Here is a 16,421-nt window from a genome sequence, read left to right as displayed (position 1 = left end):
GTATCAGAGGAATGAGTCATTGAAATGATTGTTCTACAACTTGATGTTTTATCAGTCAACCCAACCCAACCCAAAGCTTTGGCCTAGAAGCAAGTTCAATCCTCCTCCATCCTCCTCCTCCTCCTCCTCCTCCTCCTCCTCCTCCTCCTCCTCCTCCTCCTCCTCCTCCTCCTCCTCCTCCTCCTCATCATCATCATCATCATCATCATCACATTTTCCCAAAAAATGCAGGATCCACTTTTTGGAATCTAGAACCAAGTTCAGTAGGAATTTTTTAAAATATATATATTTACATTTTCCAGAGCTTTTAGTGAAATATGTATGTACCAGAAAGAATAATCTTGTTAAATATAGTTGATTATTTATTTTTTAAAAATCCTCAACCTAAGGTTTTGTTGTATAATTTCTATAACATAAATCTATCCATTTTTTCTTGGGCATTTGAAGAAAACAATCAAACGACCTCTTTTATACAATACAATACAATGGCAGAGTTGGAAGGGACCTTGGATGTCTTCTAGTCCAACCCCCTGCCTAGGCAGGAAACCCTCTACCATTCCAGACAAATGGCTATCCAGCATCTTCTTAAAGACTTCCAGTGTTGGGGCATTCACAACTTCCGAAGTCAACTTCTGATCCACTGATTAATTAATTTTGTTTCTTTTTATACTGATACTTGTCAGCTTGACATCCATACCTGTCTATGATATGGCTATTTTAAGTTCTTCTTATGGGAAGGTGAAGGGAAACTTTTGGGATGTTTTTCCCCCCATGGTATTCAGTTAGAATCTACTTTCCTGTTACCTGAATCCATTAATCTATCTTGCGAGCTATGGAGTGATAAAGAAAGGAGAAAACTTGACCTTTATTTTAATGTGGCATCTTTCCAGAGATTGGAAGATGCCATATGGATCTTCCTGTCCTCAGTGCAGGAATTGAGATCAAAGCATCTCAGGCAGATGGTCGTTTAGTCTTCTGTTGGTTTCATCCAATGAAGAGGAGTCTATGAGCGATTCAGTAGCCTTTTTGGCAATCTATATTGAGAGAGAGAGAGAAAGAAGCACACAGAGAATGTTGATTAATATATGGTGTATACAAGGGCAGTTAAAAACCATTCCCTCCATCCTTGATTAGGTAATGCCAGCCCCACTTGGTAGATCAGACCAAAAAAAAAGGATCTTTTAAAATTGTGTTTGCCTATAATAACAAAATCACACCACTCTGATTATGCTGGATCTCTCTCTCCTTCTTATTATAGTTTTCTATTGAATAGAATAACAGAGTTGGAAGGGACCTTGGAGGTCTTCTAGTCCAACCCCTTGCTTAGGCAGGAAACCCTACACCACTTCAGACTAATGGTTATCTAACATCTTCTTAAAAATTTCCAGTGTTGAAGCATTCCCCACTTCTGGAAGCAAGTTGTTCCACTGATTCATTGTTCTAACTGTCAGAAAATTTCTCCTCAGTTCTAAGTTGCTTCTCTCCTTGATTAGTTTCCACCCATTGCTTCTTGTCCTATCCTCAGGTGCTTTGGAGAATAGCTTGACTCCCTCTTCTTTGTGGCAGCCGCTGAGATATTACCTCCAGAAGTTATGGTTGTTTCAACACTAGAGGTTTAGAAGAAGAGATTGGACAACAATTTGTCTGAAACAGTATAAAGTTTCATGGATGTGCAGTGGGTTGTACTGGAACACCTCCAAGGTCCTTTCCAATCCTGTTATCCTGTTCATTCAGTGAATTAGGGAATCCCCTGTTTGATATGATTTTGAATGTTACCTATTTGTTCAGGAGTTAAGTGTTTTTTAACTCCTCATTGTCCTAGAAATGGAACATATAGTTCCATCAAGGTCAACTTTCTTCTCTATAAGTGCAAATACAATACAATACAATCACAGAGTTGGAAGGGACCTTGGAGGTCTTCTAGTCCAACCCCCTGCCTAGGCAGGAAACCCTATACCGTTTCAGACAAATGGCTATCCAACATCTTCTTAAAGACTTCCAGTGTTGGGGCATTCACAACTTCTGGAGGCAAGCTGTTCCATTGATTAATTGTCTAACTGTCAGGAAATCTGTCCAATAATTTAATAAAACAATTTATCAGCAGTTTAATGTGCCATTGTTATCATTTAACCAGTGTTCAATTGCTTACATAGGAATTTATGAAAAATCTGGTATATTATATTTTTAACTTCATTATTCAACTTCATTTATTATAAACATCTGCAATTTTAATTAATTTGCTCGTTTTCTTCAAGAATGTGGCCACAGTTGCAGATGCAATCCAGATAGGAAAAAGGCAGGCAGGAGTATGGGTTTTATAACAAACCGAATGAGCTAGACCAGATCTTAATGTGAAGAGATGAAAAATTAATCAAGAGGATATACAATTATGTATTAACTTTCTAACTGGAAGAAGAACAAGTAAAAGAAACAGTGATAATATGGGCTCAGAATTTTGGCTATACAATAGACTTGGACAGGTGGCAGAAATTATGGAATAGAAATCATCAACTCACAATGTCAACAGCACATTAAAAAAAACCATCTATAAAATGTTTTATAGATGGTACTATTCACCTGCAAGATTAGCGAATATGTATAAAAATAAGTCTGTTAAATGTTGGAAATGCAATCAGACACCAGGGTCACACCACCCTATGTGGTGGACATGCACTAAAGCAAAAAATACTAAAAGAAAATGCATACATGGCTGGAAAATATAATAAGACAAGACATAGATCGGAAGCCTGAGACATTTCTGTTGGACATGCTTCCAAGAAATTACAACAAGGGCAACACATATCTGGTTTTGCACATTCTAACAACTGCCAGGATTGCATCTCCGCAATGCTGGGAAAATCCAGTAACCCCTACAGATGATATTATAATCAAAAAAAAAAATCTGGAATGTGCAGAGATGGATAGATTAACTCTAAAAATCAAAGGAAAAGAAGATTCAGATCATTTCATAACATGGGAACTATTCTACAAATGGTTAAATGATCGATATTGAGGTTAGAGAAGTGGAATTAAGTGAAATATGGTTTACACAAGAAAGAAAAACAGAGGAGTAATTTTTTGTTGACGGTTAAATAATCGGTACTATAATGGAAGATAGTATACATTGTAATAACGATGGATATTACTACACATTTGTTTATATATTATTGAGTATTTCTTTATATAAATACATAATTATAATGACTATGTTTGTATGTTAATACCTTGGACACCTAGAGAACACACTGTTCAACATAGAAATGGAATGTGTGCTATAACAGGCACATACTTCCATCTGTGGTGGATGTGCCAAACAAAACAAAACAAAACAAAAGGAATATTGATGGAAAATTCAAAGGTGCTTGATAAAGATAAACAAAGAGAACTAAAATTCAAACCAGCACTTTTTTTTGGGGGGGGGGGGGAATCATAAACAATAAAGATAACAAGGGGGTAATCTACTTAAGAATTCATATTATTACAGCAGCAAAAATGGTCTTTTCCCAAAACTGGAAAAACAGAGAAATTCCACAAGAAGAGGAAGTAATTAAGAAAATTCTGATTTGTGATGAAATGGATAAATTGAGGTGGGGATTGAAGAATAAAGACAAATCAGAATATTATAAGATCTAGGATAAATGTTATCGATAGTTGGAACAAAAAAGGAAAGACCCCAAATAAGCAATGACTAAGATTTATAGAATGGAGATTAGAATTATGCATGAAACTGTAACAGTGAAAATGTACAAGATAAAAACAAAGCAACGTGGTTGGAAATACGATATTTTTTATATTTGTAAATACTGAATAGACCAATTGTAAATAAGCAGGGTGGTTATAATGTATAACTTTATATCTTAGTATGTAGGGCAAAGACTTTGGCAGGACAGTTACACTGTGTTCAGTGTTTTAATTTGTGTTCCATAAAACCCTTTATATATATATAGCACCCCGTGGAGGCGATAAATGTGTTTCCCTAATTTATCTTCTTTTAGATCCCAACTTTTCACCCATGTAGCTTCAGACAAAGGGTACCCCTTCCAATGCACTAAATATTGTAAGCGACCTCTATAAAGAATGTGGCCAGCTATTCATCTGTGAAAGTATTGAAGAAGACAAAATACTCACTTGAGTTGATAGTCAGATTAATTCATGAAGCAAGAGGTTTAGTTTTTCTTTTCCCCTAACTAACTTAGGCAAATAATCTAGTCTTTGTACATCTTCCCGTGATGGATAATACAATGTTGATCACCTAACAACCAAGGTCCGAGAGCAGCTAGAACTTCATAGCTCACCCTGAGATATGGATAGTCACTTTCAGTGAAACTTATACTGAAGGAAACCAAAGACCGTTCTCAAAGACTGTGACTTTCTTCCCGATGCCACGTTGAGGTATGATTAACTGCAGAATAGATGTTTGCATGCCTCATCCCTAAATTTCTACACTCCAATTGTCCTCAGCAATGAAGATATAGATTCTTCTTCAAAGGTTCGGAAGATCATTTTTGCTGGATAGGAAAATATATATATATTTCACTGTTTTTTGTAATTATTCCACCAAGGAGAACAAATCATCAGAGAGATGCCAAGAAAACCCTTGGGGACTTCAGTAATTCAAACAAGGCAAAACAGAGGCTATATATGATTTAAAGTTGTGTTTCAAGCAGGGGTGGGATTCAAAAACTTTAGCGACTGGTTCTCTGCCCAGTTGCTGGGTGGACGTGGCCATGGTGAGCTTCCTGTACCACAGTGTGTGTGGGTGTTTTCACCCTATCCAGGTTCCGGAGGCTTTTTTTTAGACTCCGGGAGGGTTAAATCTGCCTCCCCTTGGCTCCGGAGGCACTCCAGAGGCCGGAAATGGGACTGTTTCCTGACTTCTTGAACTTCCAAGAAGCCTGTTTTTCTCCCTCCCAGAACCTCCACGCGAGTCCTGCACTTACCTGGCATCCAAAACGGATTGCATGGAGACCTATCCAGGCTCCGGAGGCTTTTTTTGAGACTCCGGGAGGGTTAAAACTGTCTCCCCTGGGCTCTGGAGGCCCTCTGGAGGCCAGAAACAGGACTGTTTCCAGACTTCTTGAACTTCCAAGGGGCCTGTTTTTTGCCCTCCTATAGCCTCCACGTGAGCCCTGCACTTACCTGGTATCCAAAATGGGTTGCATGGGGACTCATGGGAGAAGTAGGGTGGGATGGGCATGGCCAGCCAGTCCCTGCAACTTTCAGTTCAATGAACCAGATGTAAAATAACCATCTGGTTCGTCCGAACCGGTTTGAACCAGCTGAATCCCACCCCTGGTTTCAAGGTTTAATGCATCATCATCATCATCATCATCATCATCATCATCATCATCATCATCATCACCATCATCATCTTCTTCTTCTAGAATGCAGGATGGGCTATTTACTTCTTAGAGGTGAAAATAAAGCAGAGAGAAAATGGGTTAATTTTTTCGACAGGAGGAAGTTGTGGATGCTCCTACACTCCTACAGGTTTTAAAGAAAAAAATTGGACAACCTGCCAGATGTTCCTCCTTCAAAATCCAAGAAAGGAAACCCCCAACTCCATTGTTTTAGATCAGCGATGGCAAACCTTTTTTTGGCTCGCGTGCCATAAGTGGGGGGAGGGCAGGGGGGTCGTGTGCAGGCATGCCGCACCCATAATGCAATGTGTGACCCCTCCAGTGCGCATGCGCGCACTACAGGTGCGACCCCCCCATTTTTGCATGCTTTTTTCGCCCTCCCCAGGCTCCAGAGGCTTTATAGGAGTATTGGGAGGCTGAAAACAGCCTTCCCCCCCCCCCCGGGAAGCCCTCTGGAAGCTTCAGGGACCTTCAGGAGGCTTCCCTGAAGCCCCCGAAGCAGTCAAAACGACCCTCCAAGCAAACTGGAAGTCACTTTTGGTTTGCTCGGAGGGTCATTTTTAGCACCCCGAAGGCTTCAGGGGCCATCAAGATGCTTCCCTGAAGCCTTCGGAGTGCTCAAAATGACACTCCGAGCAAACCAGAAGTGCGTTCCCGAACTTCCGGTTTGCCCGTAGGGCCATTTTTCTGCGCTCCGGAGGCTTCAGCGAAGCTCATGAAGCCTCCAAAGGGCATCTGGGGGGGGGGGAAAGGCTCTTTTCACCCTCCCCAGGCTCCTATAAAGCCTCTGGAGCCTGGGGAGGACAGAAATGGCTTTTAAAAAGGGTGAACTCAGTTGGTCAGGGCGCGCATGCGTGCTGGCCAGCTGACAGGGCAACGCCTCGCGTGCCCTGACAAATGGCTCCACGTGCCACCTGTGGCACGTGTGCCATAGGTTCGCCATCACTGTTTTGGAGTAAAGGTACGTTTACTGGATATGAAGTGAAAGCAGCGTCACTAAAGCAAGATCTGAGGCGAAAAGACGCAAAATTGTACATATCAAACATTTACCCAAATCCTTTCCACCAACAACCCCAAGCGAAATATCCAATCTCCACCCCCCAAGGGTGTCTTGTGAGGTGCATCTTCAGGTGGCCTCAGCCAGCTTGTATGGAGAGATGGTTGGCCTTGACCAGTCCTAAAGAGCATTCAGCATGCGTAGAAGATGGTAAGAACAAAACCCCTTCTTCGTCTCGAGATATCTCCTCCAGCAGGATTCCCCTCCCAAATACCAAAACCCCCTCCCTCCCCATTACTATGGCAGCCGATAGCACGCAAGTGATATAGAGGTTGACACAACCTTTTGTCTGAAATGGTGTAGAGTTTCCTTCCTGAGAAGGAGGTTGGACTAGAGGATTCCAAGGTCCCTTCCAGCTCTGTTATTGTGTTCATTCTGTTAAGTTCATTTCTCATAGAAAGAATCAAGCCCTTATTTTAGAAAATTGGAGTCATTGCATGTCATTAGCACTTCCTGGAATGGCTGTGTAATATATGAAAACTTCCAAAGTGATCCCTACAGTCTTTTTTTTAAAATTAGATTTCTAGACCACCCCCTCTCCCTGAAGGGACTCGGGGCGGTGTACAGGTATAAATTTAAAAAACCATACAAACAATAGTATACATAGCTAAAATTAGATTAAATAGCCCCTGTACGAATTTATAAAAATTAAAAACTTAGACCATAAAACCAATCATAAAAATTTAGAAATAAAACTGAGGTGGGAAAGCTGGAATTAGGCCAGGCCGGCTAGCTGAAACAGGTGGGTTTTGAGTTTCTGACGGAAGGAGCAGAGGTCCGTAGTCATTCTAATGTCAGGGGGAAGGTCATTCCAGAGGGTCGGGCCCATCACAGAGAAGGCCCTTCCCCTAGGCGTCGCCCGCTGGCACAGCCTAGTGGACGGCACCAGGAGGAGTCCCTCTCTGTGTGAGTGAATCGGCCGAAGGGATGTATGGGGCAGGATACGATCGTGCAAATAACTAGGTCCTGTGCCATGGAGCGCCTTGAAGATGATGGTCAACACCTTGAAATGCACCCGAAAGGCCACAGGCAGCCAGTGTAGCCCGCGCAGGAGAGGTGTTACGTGGGAGTAGCTAAAGACTCCCAAAATTGAAATTCTGAACCAGCTGCAGTCTTCGGGTGCATCTCAAGGGGAGCCCAATATAGAGAGTGTTGCAGTAGTCTAGCCGGGACGTCACAAGCGCATGAGTGACTGTGCGAAGGGCGCTCCAGTCCAATAGGGGAGGCAATAGGCGCACCAGGCGAACCTGGTGGAACGCCCCCCTTAATCAATTATATCTTAAGTGACACTGCATCTGTTGCTAAAAATTTATCTGATTTTTATAACATTCCTTTTAAGCAGTAGGGTACCACAAGGTTCTTAGGCCCAGTACTCTTCAATATCTTCATAATGACTTAGATGTGGGAATAGAAGGGGAACTCATCAAATTTGCAGAGGAAACTAAGCTGGCAGGAATAGCCAACACCCCAGAAGACAAGCTCAGGATCCAAAAAGGTCTTGATAGACTTGAACAATGGACCTATCCAACAACAGGGAATTAATGCGGAAAAAAAGCAAGGTTTTATACCTAGACAGGAAAAACCAAAGGTACAAGTGCAGATTAGGTAAAACCTGGCTGAAAATGAGTAACTGTGAGAGGGACTTTGGAGCCCTAGTGGACGATCGCTTGAATATGAGCCAGCCATGTGCAGCAGCAGCAGCAGCAGCCAAAACAGCTAATTGCAATCCTGCATTGCATAAACGGAGGCACAAAATCAAAAAATCACGTGAAGTATTAGTGCCTTTTTATAAATCATTAATGAGAAGGAATGGAAAGTTTCCCTTCCACCTTCGATTGAGGTGCGGACCGTCGCCCCTCCTTGTTAGCATATCTCCAGATAAGAAATAAAACCCGAGAACATGTTCCAATGAAAACAAAATTTAATATGAAAATAAAAATAAACAAATCTATCTAATTGTTACATTTTGGCAAGAGCAATTGTCGCCCACCTTCTTGGCAGACGAACAGAAGATCAGAAGTCTCTGGAATGTGTGATGTATTAAGAAACATGTTAAGAAGCATGCGCAGTAAATCATTGTCAGATAAGGCCTATGACCTGCGCAGTAAATCTTCAGCTCAGCTAGCAAACAATTAACACAGTAACAACTAATAAGACCACATCTGGGATATTGCATCCAGTTTTGGTCATCACCTTACAAAAAAGATCTGAGGACTTTGGAAAAAGGTCAAAGGAGACCAGCTAGGGTGGAGATGAAAACATATGAAGAACGGTTGCATAATTTGGGTATGGCCAGCCAGTCTAGTGAAAAGAAGGCCTAGGAGGGACATGATAGGAAGATTCCAGGATTTGAGGGGCTGCCACAAAGAAGAGGAGGTGGGGGTTAACTTATTTTCCAAAGCACCAGAGGGCAGGACAAGAAATAATGGATGAGGCAACCTGGAATTAAGGAGAGACTTTCTAACAGTGAGGAAACCAGTGTAACAGCTTGCCTTCAGAAATTCTAGGTTAGTGATGGCTAACCTTTTTGTGATTGCATGCCAAAAGCATGCATGCACACTGATAATGCAATGCATGTGCGACCACCCGTGTCCCACCTCCCTTGAATGCACACGTGACCCCTGCGTGAACACTGCCCATCACACATGCCCGTGTGACCCCCTTGTGCTCCCCCACTCCCTTGCACATGCGCATGTGACACCCCCCATGCATCCCATCCCCATGCATGCACTCGTGTCTCCTGCGTATGCCACGCCCCCACACATGCACTCACATCTCCCACCCCGTTGCATGTGCAGCAGAGACACGAAAACCAGCTGGCCGGTGGGAAGCATGCGTGCATGCACAATGTGGAGCTGAGCTGGGGCGATGGGTCCCATGCCCACAAAGAGGGTTCGCCATCATGGTTCTAGGTTCTTCAACACTAGAGGTTTTTAAGAAAAGACTGGACAGCCTCCTGTCTGAAATGATATAGGGCAAACTCAAGGTCCATGGAGCAGATCCGTCCCACAATGTGGTTAGATCTTGCCAGTAGGGCTGCCCTGGAAACAGCCAAGCCTGTTTCAGCCATGCCCAATGAGTGGCATCAAGCTGTCTGTGCCCACCCAGTTGATCATGCCCGGTGAGCAGTGTCAAGCTGGCCATTCCCACCCAGTTGGCCATACTCAGCCAGTCGGCCATGCCCAGTGAGCAGCATCAAGCGGGCCTATGTCCCACAGTTGGCCACAACCACCCAGTCGGCCATGCCCACCTGCCCCCCCCCAGGTCAACTACAGCCCTCCATGAAATCAACTTTGACACCCCTGATTTAATGCATGTCTATGTCTATCTACATCCATATATCTATATATGTATTAATATCTATATACATCATCTACATCAGGCCTGTCAAACTCTATTTCATTGAGGGCTACATCAGGGTTGTATTTGACCAGAGGGTGGGATGGGGGGGCATGGCCAGCTTGATATCACTTGTTTCAGGGGCGTCTGCATTGGTAAGAGCACTCTTCCAGCAAAAACCGGCTCTCAATCAGAGGTGGATTCCTACCAGTTTGCACTGGTTCGGTGAAACCAGCATTGGAAATGGCAACTAGGTCTGCAAATCGGTAGGGATGGCATGCTTGCCACGCCCCCGAACTGGTTCCCTGGCCACCACGGCATCTTTTTTTGACCTTTTAAAATGTTTTGTGCATTTGCAGACCTATTTATATGCTACTGACCATGTACATGGAGTGCACCGCATGCACCAAACCGGCGGTAATGCCAGCAGAAACCCACCCCTGCTCCTGACCACTGTTTTTGGCTGGGACAGCCTCCTGCAATCTTCTGCCAGTGAAAACGGAGCTCAGAAGGGCCATATGGGAAACTTTGGGTGGCGTTCAATCAAGACAAACTTCGATATTTGTCTGTTGAACCAGCTGACAAAATGATTTTTTGGGGGTCTCTAACAGAAATCTCAGTTGGACCACAACTGTAGCCAAAATGAAGCCACTGAAAGTACATCTGGTGAATATCAGCATCTTGAGGGAGGGGGGAAGAGCAAGCCTCCTTTATTCCACTTGGGAATCAAATCAATTCCTTCTAAATGCACTTTAATTTTAGGGTCTATTTTATGACATGCAATGAAGCATCTTTTTTTTATTTGGTACACACCATTTTCTTCACAGCTTCTTTGACATCCTTGTTCCTGAGAGTGTAGATGAAAGGGTTGAGTAGAGGGGTCACAATGGTATTAAGTACAGAAACCGCCTTGTTTATTTCCAAAGAAGAGTGGGAATTGGGCTTAACATACATGAACATTACGGTTCCATACTGGATGGACACAACTGTAAGGTGGGCAACACAAGTAGAGAAAGCCTTCTGCCTCCCTGAAGAGGAAGAGATGCCCATTATGGTGAAGATGATGAAGCTGTATGAGATGGCCGTCAATAGGAAGGTACTGAACAGAAGAAGGACTGATCCCACTAACACCATCTGTTCAAGCAAATATGTATTGGCACAAACTAAACCCAGTAAGGGAGTCACATCGCAGTAGAAGTGGTTAATCCTATTCGGACCACAAAATGGGAGTTGGCACAGGAAAACCGTCTGGACAATGACAGTGAGCAAGCCTCCCAACCATGAGCCCAAGGCTAGCTGGAGACAAAGTCTGTCACTCATGATGACGCTGTAATACAAAGGTTTGCAGATGGCAATATAGCGATCAAAGGACATGGAAGCCAGCAGGCAGAATTCTGTGGCTCCCAGGAAGAAGTGGAAAAAGGCTTGAGAGATGCAACAGTGGAAGCAGATGGACTTTTTCTTGGCTAGAAAATGAGCCAACATCTTGGGGGATAGGGTGGTGATGTAGAAGACCTCCAAGACAGCAAAGTTGCCCAAGAAGAAGTACATGGGATTGTGAAGGCGAGGATCGTGGACAACGATGACAACGATCAGGATGTTTCCAACGATGGTGAGGAGGTAGATGAAAAGAATGGGGACAAAGAGATACTTCTGCAACTCCGCAGAGGCCGGAAAGCCTTGTAGGATGAACTCGGCAACCACGGTTTGATTTATCGGATGCATTTGCAGGGGAATTGCTTGGTTAGAGCTGTGACGGACAAACCGGAGGAAAGAAAGATTACAGGATGGTTATTTTATTATACCATTTCAGTGGGTCATTTCTTTTTTTTAAATGGAGAAAGCATCAGAGAGTAGAGTTGACCCATATTTCAAGAAGCACAGTTTATAGAATATAGAATAACACAATAATACAATACAATACAATAGTAGAGTTGGAAGGGACCTTGGAGGTCTTCTAGTCCAACCCCCTTCCTAGGCAGGAAACCCTATACTGTTTCAGACAAATGGCTCTCCAACATCTTCTTAAAGACTTCCAGTGTTGGGGCATTCACAACTTCTGGAGGCAAGCTGTTCCACTGATTAATTGTTCCAACTGTCAGGAAATTTCTCCTCAGTTCTAAGTTGCTTCTCTCCTTGATTAGTTTCCACCCATTGCTTCTTGTTCTACCCTCGGGTGCCTTGGAGAATAGCTTGACTCCCTCTTCTTTGGGGCAACCCCTGAGATATTGGAACACTGCTATCATGCCTCCCCTAGTCCTTCTTTCTCTTAAGCTAAACATACACAGTTGGAAGGGACCTCGGAGGTCTTCTAATCCAACCCCCTGCTTAGGCAGGAAGCCCTACACCACTACACATTGCCCCCAACAATCTGCATGTGTGCATGTTCAGACAAATGGTTATCCAACATCTTCTGTGTTGGAGCGTTCACAACTTCTGGAGGCAGGTTGTTCCACTGATTAATTGTTCTAATGGTCAGGAAATTACTCCTTAGTTCTAAGGTGCAGTATAGGTGGTACCTTGCTCAATAGTAGTAACTGTGAGAGGGATCTTGGAGTCCTAGTGGACAACCATTTAAATAGTATCTGATAATCAGATAATAGTATCTGATAATCATTTCAGACAAATGATTATCCAACATCTTCTTCAAAACTTCCAGTGTTGGAGAATTCACAACTTCTGGAGCCAAGTTGTTCCACTGTTCTAACTGTCAGGAAGTTTCTCCTCAGTTCTAAGTTGCTTCTCTCCTTGATTAGTTTCCACCCATTGCTTCTTGTTCTACCCTCAGGTGCCTTGGAGAATAGTTTGACTCCTTCTTCTTTGTGGCAACCCCGAGATATTGGAAGACTGCTATCATGTCTCCCCTAGTCCTTCTTTTCATTAAACTAGACTTACCCAGTTCCTGCAAACGTTCCTCATATGTTTTAGCCTCCAGTTTATTTATTTATTTATTTATTTATTATTCGTATTTATAGACCGCCCCTTCTCCCGAAAGGGACTCGGGGCGGTGCCCTAATCATCTTGTATATCATGTACAATGGGATTGGTTGAGCTCCCCCCCCCCTCCAACACAATACAACTCACAGTGAAGACAGAAAATCCCTAACCCAATACATCACATTAACAAACACCCAGTCCTATTGTACCAGTGTGGACATGTTACATATTATGCCGGCCCTGCAAGTCCATCGTACTATGTAGCTGTTGTGTTATTTCTCATTCAGAGGTCTGACAGCCCACGGATAGAAACTGTTTTTCAGCCTGTTTGTGTGGCTGGCTATGCTTCTATATCGCCTTCCTGGCGGTAGGAGGGTAAAGAAATGCCAACCAGGTGTGAGTCATCCTTGAGGGTTTTCCTCGCTCTTCCACTTGCTTTGTTCTTCATTATCACCCTGTGTTTTATTCTGCTTTAAACTCCTGAGAATCAGTTCAGATTAGGACACGATAGAAATTTGATAAATTGGTATATAAAGGACCAACTCAGTGATGGATTCAGCCAGAACTGGATTCAGTCAGTTTGCACCACTTTGGGACAACCGGTTGTTAACTTTCTGAGCAGTTTGGTGAACTGGTTGTTGAAAGAAATCAGTTGTTAAATTATTATTTGAATCCCACCACTGATCAAAATCTACATGCATTCCAAGAATAAAAAAAGATACGTAGAATCAGAGAGTTCGAAGCAATCATGTGAATTCTTTGGCCCGACATTCTACAATGAATAATAATAATAACAATAATAATAATAATGGCACCATGTCTAAGAATTTTACAAGATATATCAATAAATTGCAGCTTCCTCCAATAACACCAGCGGAATTGTAAAAACCTGTGCTCCTAGGAACATATATTTTAAGAAGGTCCTTGGTTGATACTAGGACGCTGGCAGCAAACCGTATCAACCATTAACACCAGTCACTGGTATTTGCGTTGCATTTTTGAATGTTCATTTGGCTGAGTTTCATGTTTAATGAATAAAGTATAATAATAATAATAATAATAATAATAATAATAATAATAATAATAATAATAATAATAATAATAATAATAATAATAATAATAATAATATACTCAGCTGCTGTAAAAAAATCACGCAGACTGACTATAAAATGCGGCACAATTCAGTGGCACAAATGATCCACTGGAATTTGTGCAAAAATTATAATATTAAAACAGCAACAAACTGGTGGGAACATAAGCCTCAAAAAGTCATCGAGGGTCAGATGGTCAAGAGCTTGTGGGATTTTTGCATACAAACGGATAAAATACTGGCGCATAATACACCAGACATCACACTGGTTGAGAAAAATAAGGTTACAATCATAGACATCGCAATACCAGGTGATAGCAGGGTCGCAGAGAAGGAATATGAAAAAATCGCGAAATACCAGGACTTAAAAATCGAAATCCAATGATTATGGCACAAACCAGCAGTGGTAATTCCGGTGGTAATCGGCACACTGGGTGCTATTCCAAAAGCACTGGAATTAGATTTAAAACAGTTAAAAATTGACAAAATCACCATCAGTGAAATGCAAAAGGCCGCACTGCTTGGATCCGCACACATATTACGAAAATACGTTACGATGTCCTAGGCCCCTGGGTGGAGCCCGACTAGTAATCAATGCCAAATCCGGCGAAACAACTGGCCGCTGTGATACAATTCTGTTGATGCAATAATAATAAAAATAAAAATAATAATAATAGTTAACAACAGGTACATTAAAGAAAGAAACAGAGTCACTAATCCTGGCTGCGCAAGAACAAGCTATCCAAACAAATGCCATTAAGGCCAAAATCGAAAAATCCTCTGATGATGCCAAATGCAGACTCTGCAAAGAAGTTGATGAAACTGTTGACCACATACTCAGCTGCTGTAAAAAAATCCCGCAGACTGATTATAAATTGCGGCACAATTTAGTAGCACAAATGATCCACTGGAATTTGTGCAAAAATTATAATATTAAAACAACAACAAACTGGTGGGAACATAAGCCTGAAAAAGTCACCGAAAATCAGATAGTCAAGATCCTATGGAATTTTCGTATACAAATGGACAAAATACTGGCGCATAACACACCAGACATCACACTGGTTGAGAAAAATAAGGTTACAATCACAGACATCGCAATACCAGGTGATAGCAGGGTCGAGGAGAAGGAACATGAAAAAATCGCGAAATACCAGGACCTAAAAATTGAAATTCAACGATTATGGCACAAACCAGCAGTGGTAATTCCAGTGGTAATCGGCACACTGGGTGCTATTCCAAAAGCACTGGAATTACATTTAAAACAGTTAAAAATTGACAAAATCACCATCAGTCGAATGCAAAAGGCCGCACTGCTTGGATCCGCACATATATTACGAAAATACATTACGACGTCCTAGGCCCCTGGTTGGGGCCCGACTAGTAATCAATGCGAAATCCGGCGAAACAACTGGCCACTGTGATACAATTCTGTTGATGCAATAATAATAATAATAATAATAACAATAATAATAATAATAATAATAATAATAATAATAATAATAATAATAATAATAATAATAATAATAATAATAATAATAATAATAATAATAATAATAATAATAATAATAATAATAATAATAATAATAATAATAATAATAAAAAAACTGTAAGAAGAGAATGTCCATTCATATTTGGATCAGATTCACACAATCATGCTACACACTTTTTTCAGTGTGAAGGATTGGAACAGAATTGTTTACAGACAAAGACAAAAGAAGATATCATTATGGGGAAAACTTTCCTTATGAGGGAGCCAATATTATAATGTCTTGCCTTTGGCTTCTACATTTCTCACGTCCCTCTTGATGGACAATGAAAGATGTTTTGAAACAGACAAAGAAGATGGCATTAAAAAGCGTTATGGTTTTTTGCTGCCTTCATTGTACTACCCAGATCAAATTTTTAATTAAAAGCTCTTGGAGGGGGTTAGAATCTAGAAGCGATCTCCTCAGGGAAAGACATTAATCAATATTACAAAGATTTTGAGCTCCTGTGCAAAGCATCATAGGTTAATAGGTGACTATGTTAAAGGCATAAACAAAGTCAGGTTGGGAAAAGGAGAATAGAGGCATTTGCAAAAAAATACAACTGATGTGGGAAGGGATTTATTTTGTGTCAGGTAGTATGTCAAAATATTGGCTGAAATTATCCAGGGGTGGGATTCAGCCAGTTTGGAGCAGTTTGGGCAAACCCATAATTCTGGCGATCAATTGGCCCCACCCATCTGCCCCTGTGCTAGTCTGTTCTATATTTCCTTTGTTTGAATCCCAGCTGATAGGTGCAGCAAATCGGATTGCTGTGCCTCAGCTGTCTTACTTACCTGGGCTGCAGTAGAAGGTAAGTTGTGGAGCTCTTTTCAAATGCACTGCACACGCGCAAAGAACAATCTCAGCAAACTGATTGTTACACTGGTTGAACTTTGTTTGTTGGTTTGTTCAATGTTTGATCTCCCCACCCTTCACAGTTGTGAGACTGGTGGCCACTTAGAATGACCAAAATGAAGCATCTGGAGTAGGAAATACATCACAATGTTGTAAACATTAGACCGTTCCTTCCCAAACTGAGTCCCAGATGCAGTCATAACACAATTAATCAGAAAGGTATCTCGAGTTGACAAGATTAACAAATCATTGGT

At 41.8% G+C, this 16,421-nt stretch overlaps 1 protein-coding gene across 1 annotated transcript; it reads right to left on the bottom strand.

The window, feature by feature from the left end:
• Positions 1 to 10,554: 10,554 nt before the first annotated feature.
• Positions 10,555 to 11,481, bottom strand: LOC309401208 (olfactory receptor 6X1-like; the record flags this gene model as incomplete). Its single annotated transcript, XM_081970268.1, has 1 exon — positions 10,555 to 11,481. One exon carries the CDS (start codon positions 11,479 to 11,481, stop codon positions 10,555 to 10,557), a length of 927 nt encoding a protein of 308 aa, XP_081826394.1.
• Between the last annotated feature and the right edge of the window lie 4,940 nt (positions 11,482 to 16,421).

This window comes from Natrix helvetica, assembly GCF_964273705.1.
Source record: "Natrix helvetica genome assembly, chromosome: Z".
Classification (NCBI taxonomy): Eukaryota; Metazoa; Chordata; class Lepidosauria; order Squamata; family Natricidae; genus Natrix; species Natrix helvetica.
This window is presented reverse-complemented; position numbering and strand designations above follow the sequence as displayed.